This window comes from Lucilia cuprina, chromosome 5, assembly GCF_022045245.1.
Source record: "Lucilia cuprina isolate Lc7/37 chromosome 5, ASM2204524v1, whole genome shotgun sequence".
Taxonomy (NCBI): domain Eukaryota; kingdom Metazoa; phylum Arthropoda; class Insecta; order Diptera; family Calliphoridae; genus Lucilia; species Lucilia cuprina.
This window is the reverse complement of record NC_060953.1, coordinates 26,632,572-26,660,215: the sequence shown is the minus strand read 5'-3', so window position 1 is coordinate 26,660,215 and position 27,644 is coordinate 26,632,572. Positions and strand designations below refer to the sequence as shown.

At 33.8% G+C, this 27,644-nt stretch overlaps 1 protein-coding gene across 2 annotated transcripts in view; it reads left to right on the top strand.

Annotated features, from left to right (window-relative positions):
- Positions 1 to 27,267, top strand: part of LOC111675710 (armadillo repeat-containing protein 8-like) — a 205,909-nt gene extending 178,642 nt beyond the window's left edge. The window contains exons 6-7 of one of the 2 annotated variants that reach the window (XM_046952829.1): positions 302 to 853; positions 27,003 to 27,267. In XM_046952829.1, coding sequence (XP_046808785.1) covers positions 302 to 853; positions 27,003 to 27,233 — 783 coding nt within the window. In that variant the 3' untranslated portion in view covers positions 27,234 to 27,267. Of the gene's footprint in view, positions 1 to 301; positions 854 to 27,002 lie in introns of those variants that run through there. The other variant, XM_046952828.1, reaches the window with a different exon arrangement.
- The last annotated feature ends 377 nt before the right edge of the window (positions 27,268 to 27,644 follow it).

Below are 27,644 nucleotides of genomic sequence, written 5' to 3'. Positions count from 1 at the left end.
TTTAAAAATATTGTTTTTCAAATTTTCTCGTGTTTAGTGCATTATAACGCATCGTTTTAAAGGAATTCGTAAAAAGTGATCCACTTGACTCCCTAATATTCATATGTCCACGTTTTTAAAATTGAAGAAAAATATTTTGTTATTAAAAAAAAATATTTTGTTAATTCAAAAGAAGGTAGGTATATGAGATTTGGCACAGCCAAGTAGAATACTCTCACTTGTTTAAATTAAAATAATTAAAGTAGATTCATATTATACAAACTGATTTTTATTACTCAATAAAATATTTTTTTTATTTCAGGACCACACCATTTGGGAACCACTACTTGATATTATAAATAATGATCCTTCTATAGAGCTTCTTGTTGTAGTAATTGCCACGCTTTGCAATCTTCTTCTTGAATTTTCTCCAGCAAAAATGGAACTTATTAATTCAGGAATTATAGAGAAATTATCGAATTTATCTGACCATGAAGAATCTTCATTAAAGTTGAATTGCATATGGGCTTTAATGAATTTAGCGTATCAATGCGAAGATAATATTAAAACTAATATTATTAATACATTTGGTTTAAGAAGAATCCTAAAGACTTTAAAGGAATCCAATCCAATGGTTGTCCTAAAAACGTTGGGTTTGTTACGAAATCTTCTTTGCTATACTTATCATATTGAATTAATAATGACAACACATTCGAAAGATTTACTGGATTGCCTTTGCATAGTTTTAGAAAATAATTATTCACCTGATATAAAAGAGCAAGTGCTGTGCATTCTAGGAAACATTGCCTCAATGAGTCAAAAAGACTACATAACAACAAATTATAATATAATGGATATAGTTTGTGAGTTATTGGTAAGTATGTATATATATAAATCTATATATATTCAAATTTTAAATAAAGTATCAAACGTTAATCAGATTAGTTAATCTTTGCTGTTCTGATTGAGTTCTAGTTTCAGTAATTTTATAAAAAAAGTAGCTAATACCAGATGTGCTTCGCTACACCAATCGGAATTAAATGCATAATAATCAAAAATTATTTATTTAGTTACTAAATTGTAAAATTTTTCCTAAAGGTTTATTATAATTTCTTTTGATGACAATATATTTCATTTAAATTCTAAAAAAATACGTTCAGCTCTTTTTCCTCCAAAATGTTCAGATGAATATAATTTATCCAAAATTTTATGAATTTAGTTCTATATTTTCTTAAATAAACAATATTTTGTATTTTGGGAGATGTCCCCACATGCAAGTCCCCATTAAAAGTTCGCTCGTTATACTCTAAATGTGTTGATTAATGTCAAAATTCTTCAAGTAAAATTTAAGATTCTAGCTCTAATAGATTCTCAGATATACGAATTTTTCTATTTTATTTTTATGGGGGCCCTCAGATGAAAGTCCGCTCTTTTTTCTTAAAAATGTTCAGATAAGTAATAATATCCAAGACAAAGGATTTTTTGTATTTTATTTATATAGGAGGTGCCACGCCCCCTAACGCTAGTTCGCCCATTTTTTTTATCGTAAATAATCATATTGACACTAAAGTGGCTCCTACAAAATTTTAATATTCTAACTATTAGTTTCCAAGATGAACGAATTTTTGTATTTAATTTATATGGGTGGTGCTACGCTCCCTAACGCTAGTCCGCCTACTTTTTATCTCAAATAATCATATTGCCGCTAAAGTGACTCCGACAAAATTTGAGGACTCTAACTGTTATATTATTTCAAGATAAGCAATTTGTTTTACTTAATTAATATGAGAGGTGCCACGCCCGCTATGCTAGTACTTTTTATCCTAAATAATCATATTGACACTAAAGTGGCTAGTACAAAATTTGAGGACTCTAACTGTTATATTATCTAAAATATATGAATTTTATGTTTTCTTAATGTGGGTATGAATTTTCAAAATAAAAAGCAGCCTATTACCTATTCCAGACACATAGAAATACGCTGTGAAAATTTCAAGAAAATCGGTTCAGCCGTTTAGTAGTCTATAACGATGAAACATATAATTATACAAACATAATTATAACATAAATATTATATTTTGAAAACTGAATGACCACTTAAATAATCGAGAAGTCGAGAACAAAATTCAAAGATTAATTTTAATCACTAATCTTCATACTCGTGCTTTTAAAGCAGTTATGCTCGTTAAATCTGTTTTTGGAGGTCCACTTGTATGGGGGCTATCCGAAAAGGTGGATCGATATTGCCCATTTTCAATACCAAACAAACCGAAATTTCAACTGTCTAGTTTCTCTCTTGTGGTCCCTATCGTGATTTCAACAGACAACGGACGGACAGATGGATGGACATGGCTAGATCGTCTTAGAATTTAATAAGGTCCCAGAATATATATACTTCTATGGGTCTAAGATAGGAGGATGTATACTACATCAAGTCCGAAGAAATATACCTAGGTCACAATCGGGCCTGTTGTGCGCTCCTTATCGTGAGAAAAAAAAGTGAAAACTGAATGAATTATTTTTCAGTGTTCAGAAATTCAGTTTCCTCAACGTAAAGAAAGTGCTCCAGAGTTTCACTGTCCTCTCCGCATGCTCTACATACGTCAGAATCCGCATTCATAAATGTGCTCGTAATCCTGTGTGTCCACTCAGGATACGTACTATCATACTAACATCAGATGTTAGTATGTTTTTCTCTGTCCACAATTTAATGTTGTTCATTGTGTGATTTAATGTTTATATTGTTCCCACCGTTGTGTCCGTGTCGGAAAAACAAAAAAAGGAAAAAAATTCAAACAAACAATCAAACAAGAAATATTGAAATATATTTAAAATTAAAAATAGTTAATTAGTTGGAAAAGAGGATGTATATACATCAAATCCTAAGAAATACACCTTGGCCTCTATCGGGCATCTTGTGCGCTCCATAACCAGTGCCACAGGTAAGAATCGAACCCACCACCTTCGGTCTACCAGACTAGAACACTAACCACGGCACAAATGATACTGAATTTAGCTGTCTCTGGGTTAAATTCAAAATCAAGACACACTATTTGCACTTCGGGTTTCTTTACAGAAGTCCATACGCGGGAAAGGATGCTACCATATTGAACTTCGACGCCCTTTCCGATTCCATACTGAAGATTCTTGAGGGTTGTCCGAGCAGTGAAATTGTAGTTGCTGGTGATTTCAATGTTCACAACTCAACAAGGCTTCGCCATTCGAGTCATACAACTCCATAAGGCCAATATGTTGAGTTATTTGCCGCGCACAACCACCTTGCGCAATTAGTGAATGAACCAACACATATTTCATGTGTTTAATGGCACCAAAATAATACCCTCGACCTCTTTCTCACCTCACATTCTGGTAAGTATAAAGTTGATATTCTTGTACCTCTCGGAAATTCGGGTCACTGCACCATCTCCGCCTCCTTTTCGCTCTCTGAACTTCGTAACGTTTCAAAAACAGCTTCGAAAAGGCTCGCTGGGCTCAGCTCAACAAATTCTATAGGAAATTCAATTGGAAACTTTGTTTCCTAGAAAATAATGTCAATGCCATGGCGAAAATGGTTGAAAATATAATTATACTGGCATTGAAAACATTCATTCCATCAAAAAATCGTCTATTAGGCCTAGGCATAAGTCTCGGTTTAATCAGAGGTGCAAAAATGCAATCAGATTCAGAGAGGTAGCTTTCAGAATTTGGCGTAACAACAAAAACGTCCAAACTGATAAGCTGCGCAAAAAGGCGAGGTCTTTGCTCCTAGGGGCAGCAAAAGGATTATGTAAAGGATTATGCTAGTTCTTTAATTCCGACGCTTTTCAAGGACGACCAAACATTCACAGAACCGGTTTATAAAGCTAACCTTTTGGCTGTGTTATTCGCAAACAATTCTTGCTTGCCGGTTAGCGATCAAGCATTGCCTAAGCTCGAAAGGGTATCAGTAACTATGCCAAATATATTTTTTCGAGCGCGTGCCGTTAAAAAGGTTCTAACAGATCTCAACATTAACAAGTCTCCTGGACCAGGTGGCATACCGGCACTGGTCTTGAAGCAGAGCTCTTCGTCCATTAGCTAATCTTTTCAGCTTTCTATACCATGCCGGTAAATTTCCTGCATGCTGGAAGATTGCTAAAGTTGGCTCTAGATATTTCAAAGACGTTTGATAGAGTGTGGCATGGTGCACTTGTATCAAAACTAATTGCATTTGGTGTCAGTAATAACTTCTCTCGATTTATTTCGACCTTTCTCAGAGATCGCACTACACGAGTTGTTATATATGAGATCTCATCAAACGAGTTCAAGATTAATTCAGGGGTACCGCAAGTCTCCGTTCTTTCCCCTACCACATTTCTTATTTTATAAATGACCTATGTCAAACTTCCAACTCTATCTACTCTTTTACGGATGACAGCAGTATCTGCCATTCTGATTCGTTCAATCATAGACCAAGCCCTCTAGAGATTAGGGCAATGAGGAGCAATATGAATGAATCGCTTAATCACGACTTGATAAGAATGTCTAAATGGGGTCGTATTAACAGAGTCGATATTTACGCCCGTAAGACTCAATGTTGTTTTTTAACACATAAACGCTTGGCAGATATTGTTGTTCCATCTATATATGGGTGGTGTAAATATTAAGGAATCAGAAATATTAAGGAATCTTCTTACTATTTACACCACCTGTATCCGATCGAAAATGGAATACAACTCTCATGTATGGGCCGGAGCTTCGAAGTCTATTTTGAGCTACTCGACCGCATGCAGAAGTGGACGAAGGTACTTATCGGTGACAGTAGGGTATCCAACTCTATTGATTCACTGGAACACCGTCGCAACGTGGGGTGTATTTCGCTGTTCTATTGATACTACAATGAAATGTGTTGCTTTGAAATTAGGGAACTTGTTCACGATACCTGTATATTCTTGCGTAACACACGTCTTTCTTCAAGAAAACACCCATTTGTGGTAGATTGGCCAGTGGACCGCACAACACATTACAAGGAAAATGCATTCTTCAGCCGCATTGTTCGTATATGAAATAAACTTCGTGCATATTATGTGTCTGGTATACGATCAGGCACATCCGATGATTGTGTATAACCTTCCAGTGTGTCCAGTGTACATTGATGACGTGTCCTATAACCGCTTTTGGCCAGTTCACCTAAAGCAAAGAGCCGTTCGGCTGTAAGCGCCGCCTCATATCTTATATATGTTTCAATATGTGGAATATCTAGCAATATTATTATTACATTATTTTTAATATTCATAAACGATTTATCATCTTGCATCACGAATTCCAAAATATTAATGTATGCCGATGACGTCAAACTTTTCCATAATTAGAACCATTGGTTACTCTTTACTTCAATCAGATCTAAATAATTTTAGTCAATAGTGCAATGAGGAATTTAAAGGATTCAAACTTGAAAAAATGTAAGCATATGACGTTCTACAGACGAAGTCCAGTAGTCTGTATGTACTCAATAAATGAGTATAAACTAGATAAATTTGAAGTCTTCCATGATCTTGGCGTACTACTTGATAACAAAATGTGTTTCAATTCCCACATTTCCCAAACTGTCAATAAAGCGAACGGTGTATTGGGTTTTATAAAACGCTGGGGGAAAAATCGATGATCCTTCCTATTAGTGCAGAATTATTACTACATTTTACTTTTATCATTATTATTTTACATTTTACTTTATATACAAAATACGTTTTAAATTAATTGTAATTAGCGAGTAATAAATTGTAATTTCATTGGTAAATAAAAAGTTTCCGGAGCCTTGGTTGAAGTAGCACATATTGCACCACTTATACATGTACCCTATATGCACCACTTATACATGTACCCTATATGCACCACTTATACATGTACCCTATATGCACCACTATGCTTTGTTGATCCTATCCTCTATGTGGTATAGGATTACACCCAAGTACTTTACTTTGTCTGTCACTGGTATCTTCTTGCCCAGGAAGCAAGGTTCGGTATACAAAGAAATGTTTGTCTTTCTTGTGAAAAGACAGATTTCCGTTTTTGCCTGGTTAATATTGAGGCCTCTCGGTTTAGTCCAGCCGTATTCAGATTCTCCTCAGTTCTTCTACACAAGTAATTTTGATCCTTTCCCGACATCGTTACATAGCAGACAGGTCTAAGTCCTTTCTCGGTTAGGGTCCTTAGAAGGCTATTACTAGTGGTAACCCAGAGTAAAGGTGACAAATATCGCACATCTCGCAGATTATCCATCTATTCCTTAGCATGTGGTTGATCCTGTTACGGAGCACCCGGTCAACATAAAACTGGTCTAGAGATTGGATAAGAGTATCAGTGTGCACGTTATTGAAGACGCCTTCGATGTCAATACATACCGCCAGTGTATATAGTTTGCTATTAAAGGATGCACCTATGTAGTGGACAACTTCGTTCAAGGCGGTTTCCAACGATCGTCCCTTTATATAAGCATGGTGCTTAAATTTTATGTCTTTTTCGGGTATTCTGCTTTTCACTATACTATCGACTATCTGTTCCAAGGTTTTAAGTAGGAAGGAAGTAAGACTTATCGATCGATAAGACTTAGGTTTCGCATAGCTAGCTTTCCCTGGCTTAGGTATAAATAGTACCGTAATTTACGCTGTCTACCTGTTCACAGAAAAGATCCCAGGAGTCTCGTTTGGCTTTACGAACAACTTTCTTGTATTCACCAAGTTTACTACGATACTCATCCCAGTATAATATGGTCTTTTTACACCGTGCCCAGTTAAATAGTTTGTGAAGAGTTTGACCAAGGATTCGGATCTCACTGGTTACCCAGGATTTATCCTGGACAGATCTCCGCTCTCAAAAAGGGCAGCTGTCCTCGAAAGATTCAAATAATGCACTTGTGAGCATTTCTACTTTGGAGTCTACGTTCTCTTTATTTTGATGTTGAAAAGTGTCCTGACATAAACGGTTCTTTGGTAAAGAACCGAACATTGTCCAATTAGTTTTAGACTTATTCCGAAACTTTATCGACTTTGGTGGCGGCCGTAGTATTTTGAATCTTATTTACCGATGGTCAGAAAAAAAGTGCTTGTCCGAAACTCTACAATCCTTAATTTCGTTTATAATTCTTTTGAACATTTAGTTATATCTAACAATTCTTCTCTAATTGAATTGACGAAGGTAGCTTTATTACCTAAGTTCGATGTGATCAAGTCTTTAGTATTTAGGAAATCCATAAGGGCTTGTCCTCTGCGATTGGTGTTTGTACTACCCCAAGCTACATGGTGAGAGTTGGCATCACAACCTATTACAATTTTCTTATTTTTCCTTTGTGCCTCTTCGACCTTACCGACCAAAGCCAGCTAAACAGATGCAAGGTATATGTTGCCACGACCTTGCTTCAGCACCGTTGCATCCGATGTAGATAATCCTGTTAAGAGGAGAAAACATGAGTTCTTGTGACATAAGTTACATGTTCTCGGTTGAGACCCTGTATCAGCGTAAAAAAGTTGGACATTTACGTGCTTTAATCCAGAAACCTTGTTGCGAATCGACATGGTTCTTGGATTAAAGCTCTTGCCTTAGTTAATTTTAGCCATCAGAGCGTTGGCAGCCGTCTCACTCCGATGGAGGTTTATTTTATAACCTCAGTCATTGTCGTCCATTTAAATTTTCTTTTAGAGTGTTAGTGATCACCTTCCCGCTCGTTGGATTTGACTCCTCCGGGTAACCTAAAGTGGCTATTGATGCAGTCGGTACCATTGATGATACTGCGGGGTCCATATCAGGCATATAAAGAGCACTGCTGTTCTGTTTTCTTGCGAGTGAGTGATTTCCTTAACCTTTAACTCTTCGGAATTACCAGTACTTGGCAATGATGCGTTGGGTATCGTTGGGTGTTTCAGTGTCCTTATCGGGGCCACCTGCTTTTGGCGGGTTAGTTGTACCTTTCAAGCTTTTAGGATTTCACTCCTTAATGTTATCAGTAGTTGCAACTGATGCTGTGGTCTTAGGTATTTAAGTGTCCTTTTCGAGGCTTGTTGTAATAGTCCTTCCAATCGGCTCCTTCCCAATTTTAAATATGACAGCTTTAGAGGCGAAGTAAGCCCTACCTTTATTATTGGCAAGACTAGCCATAGATTTCTGATCGATACTTATTACAAATAAAGTTCTCTCGGGTTCTTCTTTCCTGACGTCCCATTTTTCCATGGCCAGCTCAGCATTTTGACCGCCAAGAATTTCCAGTATACATTCATTAGCCAGTTTACTGCCCCATCCTTTTATGTAGAGGACTTTAAGAGTACCGGAAGTTCGCTCTTTTTTTTAGTCCCAGCTTAGCGCCGTCCCAGGCAGGAGGTTTGCTTTCCACCGAGTTCTTCACTGTGCTAGCACAGTGGTTAGATGCCAACCACATCAACATCACGCCCATGCTAAACTCGCAGCTCACGCTCTTAATTGGTTTTTTGCCATTTTAAGATCTGTTCACCAGATCTTCTACCTTGCTCTATTGGTCTATTAGAATTTTGCCTGTCGGATTACCGGCATCGTAAACTGCTTATCAGAGATCGTCCCGGAGTTTTCTTCTGGCAACTTTGGCGTAAGATGGCTGCTGTTTTACTTTTTTATTGTCCGCGGCTATTTTCCTTTTCCTGGCTTTTCGGGCGATTAAAATAACAACTCACCACTGCTCAATGTGTATCTTACACGCAGGTTGCGATTTTTGTACATGTCCATGTACAAGCACTTTGCTCAAGTACTTGAGCTATCTAATCTCTGACCATTGCTGCCTTGTTTACAATCACGCAGATGAGATAGCCTCTGTTGAGTCGGCAAAAGCATCTAGCGACGTATCCGGTAGACCAAAGTAAGAATTCATCAAATAAACCGAGGCTTTGTTCTTGCTCACAGGGACACACTGCGGTTATTCTGGAATGAATAGAGTTTACTCTGAACATACCTGGACAAGAAAGGGAAATTCAATGGTATAACTTATATATGATACCTATCATCTACCATCATCTCATTTATCCGACACACGGTTGGGCGAGGCCCGCATACCTCAACCAACTGACCAGCCATAGTCCTGCGGACAACTGGCCACCCGTAGTACCAGATAGTGTGGTTCTCTGGTTAGGTTCTCAAATCATACCAACGACAAGCCGAGGAGTGAAATGACTAATAGCATAATTCTACCAAACATAGGAACTGGAAAAACGCTACAACCTCTGAAAATTTGATTCTATTTTTTATTCATTCTCAGACGATATTGAAAACTAACTAAAACAAAGCACATAACCATACGGTAAATATAATATAAATATATAAGTTTGTCATTCCGTTTGTAATTTCTATAATATAATTTTCCGACCCTATAAAGTATATATATTCTGGATCCTTATAGATAGCGCAGTCGATTAAGCCTTGTCCGTCTGTCTGTTGAAATCAGTTTTTAGAGGACCCCACATATCGGCGAGATCCGAATCTTCAATAATTCTGTTAGACATGCTTTCGAGAAGATCGCTTTTTAAAATTAGCAAAATCGGTCGGTAAATAACGGAGATATGAGCAAAAATCCGAGACAACCTCTGAAAATTTCATTAAAAAATGTCATATTTTTTTCATGCTTTGTTAAATAAGCAACAACAACACTGTTTATTAGAAAAAGATACATGTGTGTGTAGATGTATTTGCTTTTATTCAGCTGTGTTTTTTATGTTTGGATGCTGTTGGCGTCATTGAGTTGTGTATTTTGTTTCTTTTCGTATATTTGGATGTAGATTGGTTTTATTGCGTTGTTTATTTTGTTTTTGTTTTTCTGTGTTTTTCGTTATGTATGTTTAGATGTCTTGTGTATTTTGTTTTTTATTTCTTTTAGCGTTGTTGAATGTTTAACAATTCGGATCGATCCAAGCGTCCGAAAGCGGGCCTCCGCCAGAGCAGGTATATTGCAGAGAAGATGAGTAATAGTCCTGTGTGGATCCATTTGTGGCCACAGTACTCTACAAATTGAGCATGTGTGTTCACGCGACCATTTGTCGCGAGCAATGCAGAGGAAATTTTCAGTGATCTACCTCTTTATTGCATGTAGTGATATACCGCTGAACTGATCTATATCCAGTCTGCTAAGTCTGCCAAGGTATCAGCAACACCATTGCCATACGAAATCCCATGCCCCTTTACCCAAATTATGGTCATGTTCGAATGTCTCGCCATCTCATTGAGAGACGTCCGGCATTCATGGACAATTTTGGATGTGGAGAACACATCAGTTAGGGATTTAATAGCAGCTTGACTATCGGTATAAATTCTGATATCTCTGTTAGATATCCTATAATACCTTAGCCAATTTACCGCCCTACTTATCGCCGATATTTCAGCCTACTACATTTAATATTGAGAGGGAGATTTTCGTTCCAAATTCATCAATGAAAATGCCACCACCAACTCCTTTCGTCGTCTTGGATCCGTCTGTATACACTCGGAAGCAATTACTTGGCGGAAGGAGAGATTCTTCAGACTCCGAAGAGATATAATATTGGATTTTTTTCACTAGAAACGGTACCGGAATACAATAATCAACAATATACTGATCATTCGGTATAAGATCTATGATCCTGTGATCCTATGATTCTATGGAGCATTGTTTCCACTTGTCAGTTACACTCAATCTGGCCGCATTTGACATAGCCAATTTCCCTGCAAGGAGATCGACCGAGAGCCAGTTGAGCATAGTGAACAACGCCTTCGAAGGAGTTGGCCATATTCCATAAGAGTGGTGTTAGTACTCCACCTTGTGGACTCCCTCTTAAAGTTTTTCTAGAGATTACTGTATCTCCCAGGGAGGATTCAATGATCCTATTTGAGAGAATATTTACAACAAAGCTCACAACGGACCTACCAAGCCCAGCCCGAGATAGAGATTGGCAGATAGAAGTAGGTTTGACGTTATTAAAAGCGCCTTCTATATCAAGGAAGGCAACCAGTGAATAATTTCCATACCCCATGTATTTGTCAATATGACCAACGAGTGTATGAAGAGCCGTCTCAACAGATTTCGATTATCCTTTCCAATGTTTTCAGCATAAATGATGCCAGGCATATTGGTGTGTAATTTTTTGCCTTAGTGTGTGAATTTTACCCCCCTTGGGAATAAAAATCACATTGCATTTGGTCCATTGAATAGGAATGTATGACCAAGAGAGATTAAGGAACTACAAGATCTATATTGTGTTGAAGATCTGCAGGAATAATACCATCAGAGCCTGGCGCTTTGTAAGGATCAAAGCTTTTAATTGACCAACGGACAATGTCATCTTCAATAGGCACGTGTGTTACAGTGCACATTGAAGTTGGAGAGAAACTATTCATATCACTTATTGAGATACATCCGGGAAAGTGAGTATTAAGAAGAAGCTCTGAAGTCTCCTGACTACCTGATGTCTAGCTCCCATCCATTTTCTGTATATAGCTAGGAACAGAAGGCGACTTTGACGAAAATTTTTAAATTTATTAATGTTTTTAGTGGTTTTTGGCCAGAATACAGGTTCTGATATTTTTAATATTACCTGCAGGATTCAAATACAGAAGTTTGTAACTTCTGAGAGGTAGTTCAAGGATTTTTCCGTGAAGGGTCCACGGTTCTTGGACTAAGATGAGTTCCTACCCTCTCCCAGGCATACGTAGGAGCTTAGCAACTGGCATAGCAGCTGATGCCCTTGCCGACCATCGTTCCCATTGGGGAGGAAACCTTCACCGTATGCAAATGAGGATTTCCGCTTTGAAGGAACGGCAGAATTTCCGGCGGGCCATGTGGCTCAGTTGGGATAGTGGCAATTGATCTCGGTCTGCGAGGAATTTCGCTTATATATATATATATATATATATATATATATAATATATATATATATATATATATATATATATATATATATATTATATAATTATATATATATATATATATATATATATAATATATATATATATATATATATATATTATATAATATATATATATATATATATATATATATATATATATATATATATAATATATAATATATATATATATAATATATATATATATATATACTCAATATCATGCTTTCATACCGCCATTCAACATTTCCATAGGAAAAAGTGATTTTAATTCCTGAGGTTAACATATTATGGGTATTACAGTATCGAGACTATGAAATTTTAGTTCTGTATGTTACATACCCTTGTTACATTAGCCTTTCCAAAGGTATGTAACATACACAACTAAAATTTCATAGTCTCGATACTGTAATACCCATAATATGTTAACCTCAGGAATTAAAATCACTTTTTGAATAATTTGAATAATTTAATTTTGTTATTTATTTGTAATAATAATTAATTTAATATATAATGATAATAATAATAATAATATTAATAATAAAAAGATGTATAATTTAGTAAAATTTAATCTTAATCACAATAGATCAATTTATATAATAACTATTTTTTCACTTTATTTATGAAGTTTTTAAATTTTAAAATATCCATACTTTTATCCTCCTTATTTGTCAACTTTATTAGCTGCTTTTTTTTGTCAATACTTTCTTGGCGTTATTAGATTCAGCTACTGATTTCGCTGCTGGCTTCTTTTTTGGCTTTGGAAAGAAATCGCATTGAGTAGATGCAGAAAACTTTTTTAATTTGAATCTTCCATCGACAAGCGGTATGAAAGCATGATATTGAGCAGTGCCATCGATTGTTACCGCAGCATCGAATCTGCTCTTTAGTGTTTTCAATGTTTCCTCATGATCCTCTTTGCTACTAAAAACTAAGCAATTCTTGCTTTTCGTTGAGACGTTCCAATCTCAGTCATTGTTTTTGCAGAACTTCATGTTCTTAGAGCAAGCGTGAGAAGTTGAATTCTTTCAGCTGCACTCTGTGACGTTTTGTATTTCTCTTTTATTTGTGCAAGAACTGTTACTGCATCCTTATGGTATTGGTTTCGACACTCATTAGTTGAATTTGAAAAGTTAGAATAAGCATCATCATCAACAGTTGTGTCTTCATTCTCGGAATAACTTTTGTCTTCATCTTTGAAGACAATTCAGTAATTCGTTCAACTTTCCTGCATGATCCACAAATTTTCAATCGTTTTGACAGCGTAGGGAATTTTTTTAATAAGCCGTCGGAAATATTTCGCATATCTGATGATCTGTGCTTCATTTTGTTAAAGGGATTAATACAAAAAGACGAATAAATTTCATTTTAACCTTAGCCTTTTTAGAAGTCGTAGACATTTTGAATTTTGTAAGTATTTATGTAAATAACAAACGTCTTAACTTTAACGCTGCTTCTAAAAAAACTGATTTCTGTATGTCTTCGGAATGACAATAAATAGTTTTTTAAGATAGGTAGTACGTTTTAATGAATGAGTCTAAAATCTGTTATTAGGGTCAAGAAGAGCTTACCTAGTAAGGTACCTAGTTTAACCAAATGTTACAATTAATAATAAAAACAAGTAAGAGTGCTATATTCTGTTTTGCCGAATCTTATATACCCTTCACCATAGTGCATTTTAAACATATTAGCTTTATAAATTTTAAATTTTTCCCGTCTACATTATTACTAAACAGTGTTGCCACCATAAAATTTAGAAACTACACTTGATCGACTTCTAAATTACACATTTAAAAAAAAATTACACATGCCCCTTTTTAATTTTTATTTAAACATAAACAATGAAACAAAAATAAATCATATACATATTTTTCTATACGAATATTTAAATAATTACAATTAATTCATTTATAAACAAAATATAAAAATAGATAATATATACATATATAGTTATAACTGAGATCACTATTTCCAATTCTTTTCGATAATTGAAGCATGGATGCGAATAAGGGCGTAAAGACCACCTTTTCAAAATCGCGTTTTTTCGCATAATTATATTAAACTAACCTTTTTACATCTATTCATAAAAAAATAAATTGAAAAATATAAATTTTTCGCTAAAATAGATAGTTTTAAAAGCACGATTTTTAAATACTATTTATTTTTTTGGGTAAAAAATATTAGCAATTTAATGTATTTTTCTGTAAAAAATCATATAAATTTTAATTGTAATTGCACCAAATTTGCAGAATGGTTGGAAAACATTTCAAATTTATTAATTTTTTAATTATATTGCAAAAAAGATATTATTGAATGAATTATTTAAGTATGAAAGTGTGGACAAGAAGAAGGGCGTATATCCATAACTATAGTTATATTTTAAAAAATTATTATATCTTGTTATTTTCGGATTATTTTAGTTAAAGAGGTCCTATCCAATTTGATAATGAACTAAGATAACAATGTGGTTCGCTGATTTTGACAATAACGCAATAAGGTGCGATTTAAAGATTTTTCTAAGAAAGATTTTGTTTTAATTACTTATAAGGATAATGAAGGATGTCCTTGAAATTTTAGCAAATAATGCTCTAGACTGTTATGTTGAGCTGTCCAAGTTTTATATAATAAAATAATTAAGAAGTATATAAAAATAACATTTATTTATATATACTTTCAACTAAAATATATGGATATATGCCCTTATTCCATTTTAGCAAAATTTCAAGTATTAATTTTGGCAAGTTGTGACTCGAATTTTTTACTGAGTTTTAGCACAGGGATAGATGTGAGTTATATTTATGCGTATATGTGAAAAAAGTAGGAAAAAATGCCGATTTTAAAGTTTTATGATGTTTTTATCGTCTCCTGTAAAATTTCCCAAATGGTTTATACGCCCTTATTCGGCTCCATGCTTCAATTGCTTGACTAGGTTCATAGTTTTCTTTACCGTTTCTTAAAATTCCTTCATTAGTAAAATAAATTTATTCAATTGTTTTAGAAAACATTCTATTTCAAATAACTAAAAATTCTTTCAGCAGAAGCATTTGATAAAGGTAATATTAAAATAAACTGAATTCCTTTTTGTAGATTGGGAAACAAACATTCTTCTAAAGAATTTTTTAATTTAAAAACTTTAGGCCGGTATACTTCTGGTTCTAGACTTGCATTATGTTCAAAATTTTCAAAGTCTAATAGAGCATTCTGTCGCCATTCATTATCAAGTTGTTGTAAATCTGTGTCGAATGACGGAAATCTTTTTTTAAATGGGATAATGTATTTGGTTCAAAAGACTGAGCAACTTTTGTATTAACAATATCTACCATAGAATAAATTTGATCACTAAAATCAAATCTTGATTTTATTTGACGAATTGCCACCATGTAAAATTCTCTACAATCTTGAAGAATGATTGTTTTTTTGTGATGCAGATATCTGAGTTAATGATTCATATGCAGCAACTCCAATATAAATATCATTTATGTTTGAAAATAGGTTTTCATCTGATTCGTTGACTTGCCATACGTTTTTTGACTTCCATTTTTATATAATTTGAAGAATATATTTGCAATATATTAAAAACTTCACTTTTCATTTTATATAAAATTGGCTTTTCTGATTGAAAAATGACATTAAAAGAAACTAGAATAGCTAAAGCATATGACAATCATTTCAGATTTATTTAGCCAATCAGATTGGAATCCATTTCTTCCAGTCATCCCTAAAATTAATTATTATTTAACTAGATCTAAAAAACAACGTAACTTTTACACACTTGAAACAAAATTACCACTAGAAATTAGTTTGAGTTAAATTTGATTATTTAGAAATTTTCTTATTTCTTGTTTCGTTATTTTTGAATATAGAAATATGTATATGTACCATTTAAATGTATGTATGTGAATCACTTTTTTTAACAACCGGTTTTCAACAAACTTGAAGTTAAGTGTTTCAAAGGGAATATAAATTTCTATGTATGTGTGTGGATCGTTTTGATATAAAATAAGTAATACTTATGTAAATACAATGAGATTTTAAATTACACATAATTTAAACATGAGATCAATTATACATGGGCTACACATGGAAATAAAAATTGCACACAATATGTGTAATTACACATGAAGTGGCAACACTGCCTGTAAGAGAAGAAAGAGAGAGTTTGGAAAGAGTGGAAAAAGAGACGTTGGAAAAGAGAAAGGGAGAATAGCAGTAAAATTTTGAGAAAGAGAAAAGACATCAGGCCAGTTGCCATGGATGAAACAGTGTGAATATTGGATTCACATCCATTTTGTCAGATTAATAAAATCCGCGAGACGTTGTTATTCAGTAATCTGCTTCTTTATTGCAAGTAGTGGAATACCGCAGAAATGGTCTATTTCCAGTTTGCTAAGTATTGTGCCAGCTCTTGCCAAGGAGTCAGCAATGCTATTTCCATACGAAATCCCGTGTCCCTTTACCCAAACTAGGGTGATGTTTGAATGTCTCGCCATCTCATTGAGATACATCGGCATGTATGGCCATCAAGTATGGATGTGGATAACACACCAATTAGGGATTTAATAGCAGCTTGACTATCGGTATAAATTCTGATATCCCTATAAGATATCCTATAGTACCTAACCAATTTAACGCCCTCTTTATCGCCGATATTTCAGCCTGAATGATGCGTTCGTTCCAAATTCTTCAATGAAAATGACATCGCCCAACTCCTTTTGCCGTCTTGGATCCGTCTGTGTACACTCGGAAACAATTATTTGGCGGAAAGAGAGAATTCTGAGACTCCGAAGAAATATAATATCGAAACTTTCTCACTAGAGATATTACTCTGATTATTTGGTATGAGATCTCTGATCCTAGCATGGCCTATGGAGTGCTGTTTCGATTTGTCAGTTGCGCTTTAGATGCCCTAGGGAGTAAGATAACTTCCAATCAAAAATAACGCCTAGATATTTAGTGTTGTCCGAGAGTTTTAGCACCTCGCTGTTTAGGCAAGGGAGAGGAAATAAAGGAATCTTGTATATACTAGAGAATGGCACCTTAAGACCACATTCGACACTCCACGAGCTGGTAATTCTTAGTGCTTGCTCTAGCCTTTGAGATGCGGTTTCAAAATGCTCGCTTGATACCGCAACGCTACGTCATCGGCGTAGGCGACTGTTTTATAGCCAAGAGAATCTAGTTTTACAAGAATGACATTTATGGCCATGTTCCACAAGAGTGATGATAGTGGAGTGCCTCATAAAGCTTCTTTAGAGATTACTGTATCTCTTAAAGAGGATTCAATGATCCTATTTGATTAGGAATGTATGGCCAAGAAAGACAACTTAGGTACAGAAGGGGACTTATTCAAAATTTTTCGGAGACGGCTGGTTTTGGAAGAGCTTTCGATATTGCTACAGAAAACCCCCAACGAACTCCGTTTTGCATTCTGAGCCAATTTTTTAATTTTTAAAAGTTTGTACTAATAGGAACAATATACAGAACTTCATTTCTGTTTACCACAATAAAATTGGGTTCTGAACCTCTGTTTACGACCGACATATTAAAATCTAATAGAAAGTCAAGTAAGTACTCACCTCTACTGTTTAAGCTACTCCAAACGCTGTGGTGAGCATTTGCATCTCCGCCAATTAGCACAAGAACGTGGCATCTATTCGCCTCGCGTATAAGATCTCTGACCAGGCCATTTGGTGTTTGGTCGCCATGGTCATGCGTCATATAGTCGCTAAGGAGCTAGATGATGATGTTTTCATTCTCCAGTGCAGCCGCTACCGTATTCTCATCACTAATCAGATCAAATGGAGATATACCACTTCAAACGTGGGTAGGTAAGTGAGGATTTCCGCTTTGGAGGAACGACAGAATTTCCACCGGGTCCTGCTGCTCTGTTGGGATGGTGGCAATAGATCTCGGTCTGCGAGGAATTTCGCTTACCGGGATCACGTCCAACGTTGCACCTGCCCCACTTCGCCAAGGGACTGAATAACTAGCTTAAGCAGATGCGCAGAGCGCTCATTTGAACAAGCTAGCAGCTTGATATGACCCTGGAACCAGCCAGCATCATCATTTTGGGGGCGGGTCCTGGATTTTTCTTTAGGATCTTCCAGTATACGCCTAGCATCTTTTGACGGATAGTCCACCATTTTTCCTGGGAGATGACTCCGTCGCTGTTGTTGCGGTTAAAAATAGTCCTTACCAGTGGGTTTCTAGCTACCTCACGGAAAGGCCTATTGATGACAATAGTTTGCGCCTGACGTTTTGACACGCCTCGGCAGCATGTTTGACCACTTCTGCCTCCGCTTAGCCAGGATGTTTTTCGCCCACGCAGGAGACGCTTCTCATCGCAAGTTAAAACATCGTTGGGTTTGGTAGAGGAATTCGATATTGGAGTCGACGATTCCACATTTGCACTTGGGAGAACTTTATGTCACCCGAAGTCATGGAATATAACTTTTTGTCCTTAAAAGATATCGTGAACCTGTTCTCAGTTATGATAAAAAAATAATTTTTTACACGGCAGTCTCAAAACTCTATTTTCAGTTTCTTTTAATCTTTGTTAAACATTTTTTAAAATTTCGATTTACACTGTTAAGTTATGAACAGGGCAAGGATTTTCATGCACTAAAAAATGTGCAATTTATGCATTTATAACAAAATATGCAACAACAAATCGATGCCATTTTGTAGCAAATTCATTGATTCGAAAATAAACTAGTTAAAAGTTATTTTAAGTTACTGACTGCCCTTGTTATGACAAAAACTATAAACACATCATAAAAGGTGTTATTATTTGGGAACATTTTTCTTTGAAGCAAAACGACAATTTTTTTAAATTATCATAAAACTCATTAATTGTGTTTTGTAGCTATTAATGAGTGTAGCACTTTTATTGATGTTAAAATTAACTTGTATAATTTTACATGTTAATTCCTAACTTTTATAAATTTTAAATTTATATGAAATTGCCTTTGAACTTTAGCAACAAAACACAACTATTGCTACCCTTGTTTCAGTGAATCATGCTCAAATATATAGTATAATTGCCGTGAACATTAAAAAGGTTGCAGTAATTAAAATATTGTTTAAATCAAATTAAAATAACAATTATATGTTGATAACAATTTGTAGTGACAGTGAACATAGTATATTTATATTAACCATGTCGAACCATGTTTTTTCACTACATATACAAGTAATAGTAAAAACTTCAATTACAATTACACGTAATTGTGAATTGCCCAATAATAACTATTCCTGTACCTACCTTTTGGCCTTTTTAGTGTTTAAACAAAAACATTGGTCAAATTAAAGACATTAACCGCCATTTTCACCTTGTCCAGTATTTATACCCTACACCACTTTAGTGGGGAGAGTATATTGGGTTTGTGCTGAAGTTTGTAACGCACAATAATATTGGTCCTATACCCACCTTTCAGTATACCAGTCGGCTCAAACTATAGGTCGCAATTTTGAAGATAATTCAATGAAATTTTGGACGTGATCTTTAATGGTACTGTAGACGAAGACTATTGAAAATCGTTAACATCGGTCTCTTATTTCACCTAGGCCCCACACAACTGAACACGCTAAATAGGGCTTTTAAGTTCGTAATTATGTTTAAAATACTCGTAATTCGACAAAAAACTGCAAAACCAAGGTCTATTCCTGATGACCCTCATAAACTTTATAATTATAGGGCCTCATGTGATCCTAGCCCCTTTAAAAGCTCCCCTAAAAATTTAACTTAAATGTCCACAATTTTATTTAACAACTTAAGTATATCTGAGGCAAGGTACGATTTATTATGAAAACTAAATCACATTTTATTCGTATACAGGTGTAGGGTATTATATGGTAGGCATCGCCCGTCTATAACTTCTTACTTGTTATACCTTTCATCTTCGTGAGAAGGGTATGTATAAGTTTATCATTCCGTTTGTAATTTCTATAATATAATTTTCCGAACCTATAAAGTATATATATTCTGGATCCTTATAGATAGTGGAGTCTATTAAGCCATGTCCGTCTGTCTGTATGTTTGTTGAAATCAGTTTTTAGAGGACCATAGATATCGGCGAGGTCCGAATCTTCAATAATTCTGTTGGACATGCTTTCAGGAATATCGCTATTTAAAATCAGCAAAATCGGTCCATAAATAAAAGATATGAGCAAAAATTCGAGACAACCTCTGAAAATTTAATCAAAAATTGAGATTTTTTATTCACCCTCAAACAGAAATTGCAAAAAACAAAATACATAATCAAACGGTAAATTTTGTTATTGTACTAAAACAAGGCCAAGGCGAATTCAGATAAGGTGGTGGCAGTTCTGCCACCAAGTATTTTACAAGTATTTTGTTTTTGTATTTGGTTTACGTAGATTTCAAAAACATATGTACGCGAATTCATTTGATGAAAAATTTTTGTAAAATGTTTATATTATATAATAAAAAATAAAGATAAAGACATTAAAATTTGTGAGGAAAATATATTCTAAATTTATAATTACGAATTTATATTACGGCTTAATTTGCAAAATTTAAGTGAGTAAAACTTAAGTTAAGTAAATCTTAATATTTTGTGAAAAATAATCATAAAAAAGTACATATTCATGAAAATATTATGTTACGAATGAATGAATACTTGTTGTGAATGGATAATTCTACTCCGGAGGAATTATTTACAATATTTGGCCATAATGTAGCCGGACGGGTAAATACCTCATATGGATTTTGTTATATAAAGCGTTCAGGAACAGACTTTTTTAGTTTATCTCTTTATCTACATAGTGTGTATATAAAACAATATTGTTTAATTTGTTAACATTTAATAGATTTCAAAATTAAGCCATAACGTTTCTTAATATTAAGTGTTCCAAAAGAGATTTTTTAGTTAATCACGTTATCTACACAATTTTAATATAAAATAAAAATCAATATTGTGTAATATGTTAACATTTAATATAAAAAAAATATTTTTCGTAAATAACATATTTGTATACATACCAATTATGCCATTATTTAAATAAAATGATATTTGTTTACGAGATGCTTGGTATATTCAGATTTTTTACATAAATGATTCTAAATATTAACGAAGTTTTTCTCCGTTTAACGAACATTTTTAAATATAAAAATGTAAACAATAACAAACTTTGACAGCTACGTAAACCAGGCGAATTAAGAAAAAAATTATCAGCTGATTGAATAACACCACCTTATATGAATTCGCCTTGAATAAGGCAGAACGAGAGTAGCACTTGTGTGCTGTTATTGACTAGTAACATGAAATTAAGTACGCGCAGTCTGGCTTAAGTAAGAAGCCATAAAAAGGAACTTTTTGGTACATTTTTGTTTTTCAAAAAGTATTTTTTGAATTTTCTATAACATTGAACCTAGGAACATAAAATTTAGTATGTAGATTCGGAATTAGATGAGAACCCATAAAAGGGAAATTTTTGGCACTATTTCGTTTTTCAAAAGGTACTTTTTTTTTATTCCTTAACGCGCTCCCTAACCAGTGCCTCAGGTGGGAATCGAACCCACCACCTCCGGTCTACCAGACTAGAACACTAACCACTAACCTACCGGAGGCCACGACATGAAATTAAGTATGTATATTTTTAATTGAATTTAATTGAATGAAATTTGGTACATGATCTTCTATTGTCCCAGGGACGAACCCTATTGAAAATGGTTAAGATCGGTCCATTATTTCACCTAGCCCCCATACAACTGTACCCCCGAATATGGCTTGTAAACATTGTAATCAAACTCCAGGTCGCAATTTTGGAGATAATTCAATGAAATTTGGCTCATGATCTTTTATGGTACTGTAGACGAAGCCTATTGAAAATAGTTAACATCGCACAGTGGGGCAAAATCGATTTTTTTAGAAATAAATATGGCATTTCTAAACGGCTGATCCGATCGGAATAAAATTTGACGTGAGCGTAGCCAAGGAGTATCCGAGTTTAAGCTTTGAAGATGAACGCTGCAGATGCCCCAGTAACGGCGCTGTGGCGGCTCAAAGTAGCGTACCTACGACATGTAAAATTTTTAAACTCGTGCCATTTTTTGTTTTTCACCCAAATAGAAAGATTTTTATGTTTTCTGAAAGCGCTCTACGAGATCTTGAAAATACATGCTTGGACATACTACTTATCTCTTATAATATCCGAGTTATAGGCATTTAAAAATTTATTGATACAAAATTTACCATACCTTGGTCCGTCTTTTTTTTTGAATACCGGGCGTAATTTTGGACCAAATGGACTCAATTTTTTCTTGTTAGTTAGACAAACAAAATTTCCAATAATATACAAAAAATTTCAGATCAATATCATTTACAGATCCAAAAATATACGTTTTTAATTTAAAATTCAAAAAATTTTAGGTTTTTGCCGTTTTTTGCCAAAAATGTGTCTTAACTCTTTTATTAATAAAATAAAATTTTCGTTAAGAACATATAACAATTTTATAGTTTTCTAAAAGGTATCTTTAAGCAGAACGCTTTGGCGTAAAAAACTTGTCTTATTTTTTGAAAATGTTGCCACTGCGTCCTTCCCAATATGACCTATTTTTTATCAAGACTTCAACTTTGGGCGACATGTTCTAAAATCCCAAAGCTGGGATCAGAAAACTAAAAGCAGTTTTGGAATCCTCAATATGATTTCTATTTACTCCAAAAGTATTTTCCCAGCCCTGAAAAAAATGTGGACCCTATGGGCAAAAAAGTAAAAAATCCCATTTTTGGGATTTTCATTCCTATTTTTGGGAAATGCGGGATGCCCTTTGACCTTTTCAATTTTTTTTGCATTTTCTTATTTGAAATGACAAATTTAACAAGCGCTGAAAATTTCATTGAGTTTTGTTCATAAATAAAGATTTTGTCATGTATTACATATTTGTTTAATTTCTAAAACTATGATTTATATCAAAATTTTAATAGGGTCGCAGATAGCTACAACAATTTAGTCCATATTTATCCCTTTATATGGAAATTCTCGATTCTTTACAAAAATTTTCAAGCCAATATCTCAATTACATTAAAAAATATGTTCATTTAAACCTGTGTCCTTTAATTCCATCTTTTTCATATTTAGTATTAAGTATGACAGAACATACATTTGGTGTTGAATAAAATATTTGGACAATTTTTAAAAATTATTTAGTTAATTATATTATTAAAGACTATAACATTGTATATACAATAATAAATATAATTTTATTATGAGCCACGCACAATAACACCTAAATCACCCCACACAAACCACCTTTCCCGCCCACCGAAATATAAAACACAATTTAATACAATATCATCAGTTAGTATAATAGCTTTTTTTATTTGAACTGTTTATCTTAAACATAATACAATTAATTCTTACAACCTACTTATATAGTTAATTCCTAACACTACCTATTTTCTATAAAATAATCTGTCATATCGATATACATATCCAGAAGGTAATATAAGTCCTTTAAATCTTCCTTGTTTTGAGATGATAGAGTTTCATAACAAATCCATCTTTCTCGCATAGTTGAAAGAACAGAATCAGAAGATAGAAGTAAACTATTAAAAAAATCTTCATTCTCTGATTGCCTGGAGCATTTTCTTGAGCTGAATAGTTGAACATGCTTAAAATCTCAATTACTCGCTTCCTGGGCTTCTTCTGTTAACTCTCCAAGTGGAAGAATATTCGATTCAATTATTATTTAACCATGACACAATACTTTGTGTACTGTTGGTGTTAGTTCCCTCCATGAATACAGAGATACAAGTAATTTAAAAATTTCAGATGTATATTCCCCAAATCGATTTCCATTAATTTTATATTTACTATTCAGTGTCATTAAAATAGGGTTAACTCTTCGAAGCAACTCCTTGTCGATTCTAGTTATTTTTGAAGTAATTTCAAAATCACGAAAAAACCTTCTCGCCGTATTACCGTCATTTGTACTAGCGCAACTTGGAAGTGGTTTGTCGATGTTTAATCCCATCTGAACTTTAAATTCTTCTTGGATTCTGCTTTTTTCCGCAGCTCTCAGTTCTTTCAATTCTTCATTATTTTTTTGTTGATTTAGTAAGATTCTCTGGCACACTTCTATATTTGAGGTCGTATGCTATGTGTAAAAAGTAATCCAAAAATCGTATTCTGACATGAAGTGGTGAAATTCCGAAAGACAGGACTTCTTCATTAATACTTCTGCTTTTGTTTATTTTTGAGAATTGCGACTTTTTCTCATTACATATTGAGCATCTCCAAAAGGAAGAAGTTTCTGTTATGACATTGATGACCTTTCCATCAATCATTGTTAAGCTTAGCTGATATGATACGTTATAGAGAATTCCTTTATTTTTATGCAAATGGGCTCCAGTGCATTTATTTCATCTTTTAAATATTCCACTAAATCTTTTGTTGTTTTCTTTGACTCCTTTATATATTCAAATCCAATGGGTCTACAAAACTTTTTTGAACCCGGAGTTGTATTGATCCATAAATCTTCAAATGAATTTCCGATGCTTGACGATGATGGATTAAGGGAATATGAAAGAATTCGTAATTGCACTAACGATGACGTAAATACACTTTTGTAGTCTGCTAATGCCCGACTTCCACAAGCTTGTTTGTATTCCCCACTTACAAATTAAGACAACATCACAATTATGAATTTTCCTTAGTTGGTTTTTTGTAAAGTCCGACACAATTCTTGATGCTGTGTTTTCGTGCAAAGATAATATATCAATACAAGCTTTCACATCATTAACAGCAATAGGTGATGGTAGGATAGTTTGTTTTTTTTCCTGGATCGCCTTGTATGATGGTAATATATTGTGTCCTTTTTCATGCAGAGCTTTCCTTAATATTTGGTACTTATTTCGACTGAGACCCAGTTCCAACATAAGCGCTATTGCTTCCTCTTCAGTAAAATTTGATTGTGATGTTGGAGTTGGTATACTTTCCACAATTCGCTTAAGTCGTTTTGGTGATGCATTAGGAAGAATAGTTGCAATATGTACGGCATCCATAGGTTGATTTTCCTTTTTCAGCATTTCGTTAAATGTATCAGCAATTTCCTCATTTGAGATTGAAAAAAGTTTTTGTGTGACCCTCTTTTTTTACCTTGAACATAAGTCTACCTATTAAAATTTAGGACTATATTACTATAACCTGTAATTCAGTCATTGATATTTCTTGTTAGTGAATGAATCGAAATTATCATTACCTGTATATTTTTACCTACATGATCATAAACGAAACAGAACGAAATGATCTGTCGAAAAAATTTAGGTAAAAAATAGTTATAAATTTCTGAAAATTTAAGAATAATAGGGTCTAATATGAGATTTAAATATGTTTTGTCATATTTAATACTAAAATATGAAAAAGATGAAATTGAAGGACACAGGTTTACATGAACATATTTTTGAATGTAATTGAGATATTGGCTAGAAATTTTTTGTAAAGGGTCGAGAATTTCCATATCTAACTAAAAAATAATATTGAGGGATAAATATGTACCAAATTGTTGTAGCTATCTGCGAACCTATTAAAATTTTGATATAAATCATAGTTTTAGAAATTAAACAAATATGTAATATATGACAAAATCTTTATTTATGAACAAAACTCAATGAAATTTTCAACGCTTGTTAAATTTGTCATTTCAAATAAGAAAATTGAAAAGGTCAAAGGGCATCCCGCAATTCCCAAAAATAGGAATGAAAATCCCAAAAATGGGATTTTTACTTTTTTGCCCATAGGGTCCACATTTCTTTCAGGGCTGGGAAAATACTTTTGGAGTAAATAGAAAACATATTGAGGTTTCCAAAACTGCTTTCAGTTTTCTGGTCCCAGTTTTGGGACTTTAGAACATGTCGCCCAAAGTTGAAGTTTTGATAAAAAATAAGTCATATTCGGAACGCAGTGGCAACATTTTCAAAAAATAGGACAAGTTTTTTACGCCAAAGCGTTCTGCGTAAAGATACCTTTTAGAAAACTATAAAATTTTTATATATTCTTAAAGAAAATTTTATTTTATTAATGAAAGAGTTAAGACACATTTTTGGCAAAAAACGGCAAAAATCTAAAATTTTTTGAATTTTTAAATTAAAAAAAGTATATTTTTGGATCTGTAAATGATATTGATTTGAAATTTTTTGTATATTATTGAAAATTTTGTTGTCTAACAAACAAGAATAACTCGGATATTATAAGAGATAAGTAGTATGTCCAAGCATGTTTTTTTCAAGATCTCGTCGAGCGCTTTCAGATGAAAAACAAAAAAATGCACGAGTTTAAAAATTTTACATGTTGTAGGTATTCTACTTTGAGCCGCCACAGCGCCGTCCCTGGGGCATCTGCAGGGTTCATCTTCAAAACTTAAACTCGAATACTCCTTGGATACGTTCACGCCAAATTTTATCCCGATCGGATCAGCCGTTTAGAAATGCCAGATTTATTTCCAAAGAATTTCGATTCTGCCCCACTGTGCATCGGTCCATTATTTCACCTAGGCCCCATAGAACTGAACTGCCAAATAGGGCTTTTAAGCTGCAAAAAAAGCTGCAAAACCAAGTTCTATACTAGTCTTGATAAAGCTGATAAACTTTATAGTCATAGGACCTCATTTGACCCTATCCCCTCTAAAAAGCCCTCCTCAAAATTTTACTTTAATATCCACAGTTTTATTAAACAGTAAATGGCTTTAGTATATCTGAGGCAAGGTAAAATTCAACTTAAATGATTTATGAAAACTAAATCACATTTTATTCGAATACAGGTGTAGGGTATTATATGTTCGCCTTCGCCCAATTATAACTTCCTACTTGTTTTTACTTTAAGTTATATTGACAGTTCTCATATAAAAATTGTCTTAACTGTATGAAGGTGCTGAAAAGGGGAAAAGTTAATAACTTTTAATAAATATTGAATTTTTTATTTCATTATAATTTGACAAATTTATTTTAAAATTTCCCAATTATTTTAACAGTTACAGTAGTGCTCCAATTTTCTGTAAGTAAGTAGTTAATGGAAAAACTACTTAAGGCGCATATACTGGGGAGAAATAATTTTAATTTTTTAGTATTTGTAAAAAAAAATACTTTATGAACTTGTAAGAAATAAAATATAATTATATTTTTACATTTATTTTAGTTTAACTCCGAAACTACACTTCAGAACGCTGCTTTATACGTTGTGAATATTATAATGCAATGTAGCGACGGTTGGTTTATAAATGCATATACGGACAAAACTATTTTTAAACGTTTAGATGAGTTATATAAATCGCTCTCTAGTATAAAACCACAAAGTGATTATGTTTGTAGAATTTTAAAAGAAATTGTTATTAAATGTAATAAAATGTACCCTGAAGTTTTTAACTAGTTTTAATAAATATATGTTTATTATATTAACTTAATCATACAATACACACAAATTGACTTTTAATTGCGGTAAGTACAATATTGATACATACCTAGACATATTGCATGTTTCTTGTTACTAGCTAAAGCCAAGCGCACAATGGTATAGAAAAAAAGAGGGAAATAATTCGGTAACTTCTAAACGGTACAAAGAGGAGGTGTTGTCGAGTTTAGGTTTTGAATTTGGACCTTATAGGCCAACCAGGGGCCCGGCGGGGGTCCTAAAATTAAGACACCTCGGCTATGTTCAATTTTTAAAACGAGTCTATTTCTTCATTTGAGTTCCGATTTAAAAAAAAATTTCGTATATAGAATCTCTTAAAAATGTCGTCATAGCAGTAAATTATTATAGTTTAGGAGATATTCGCATTTA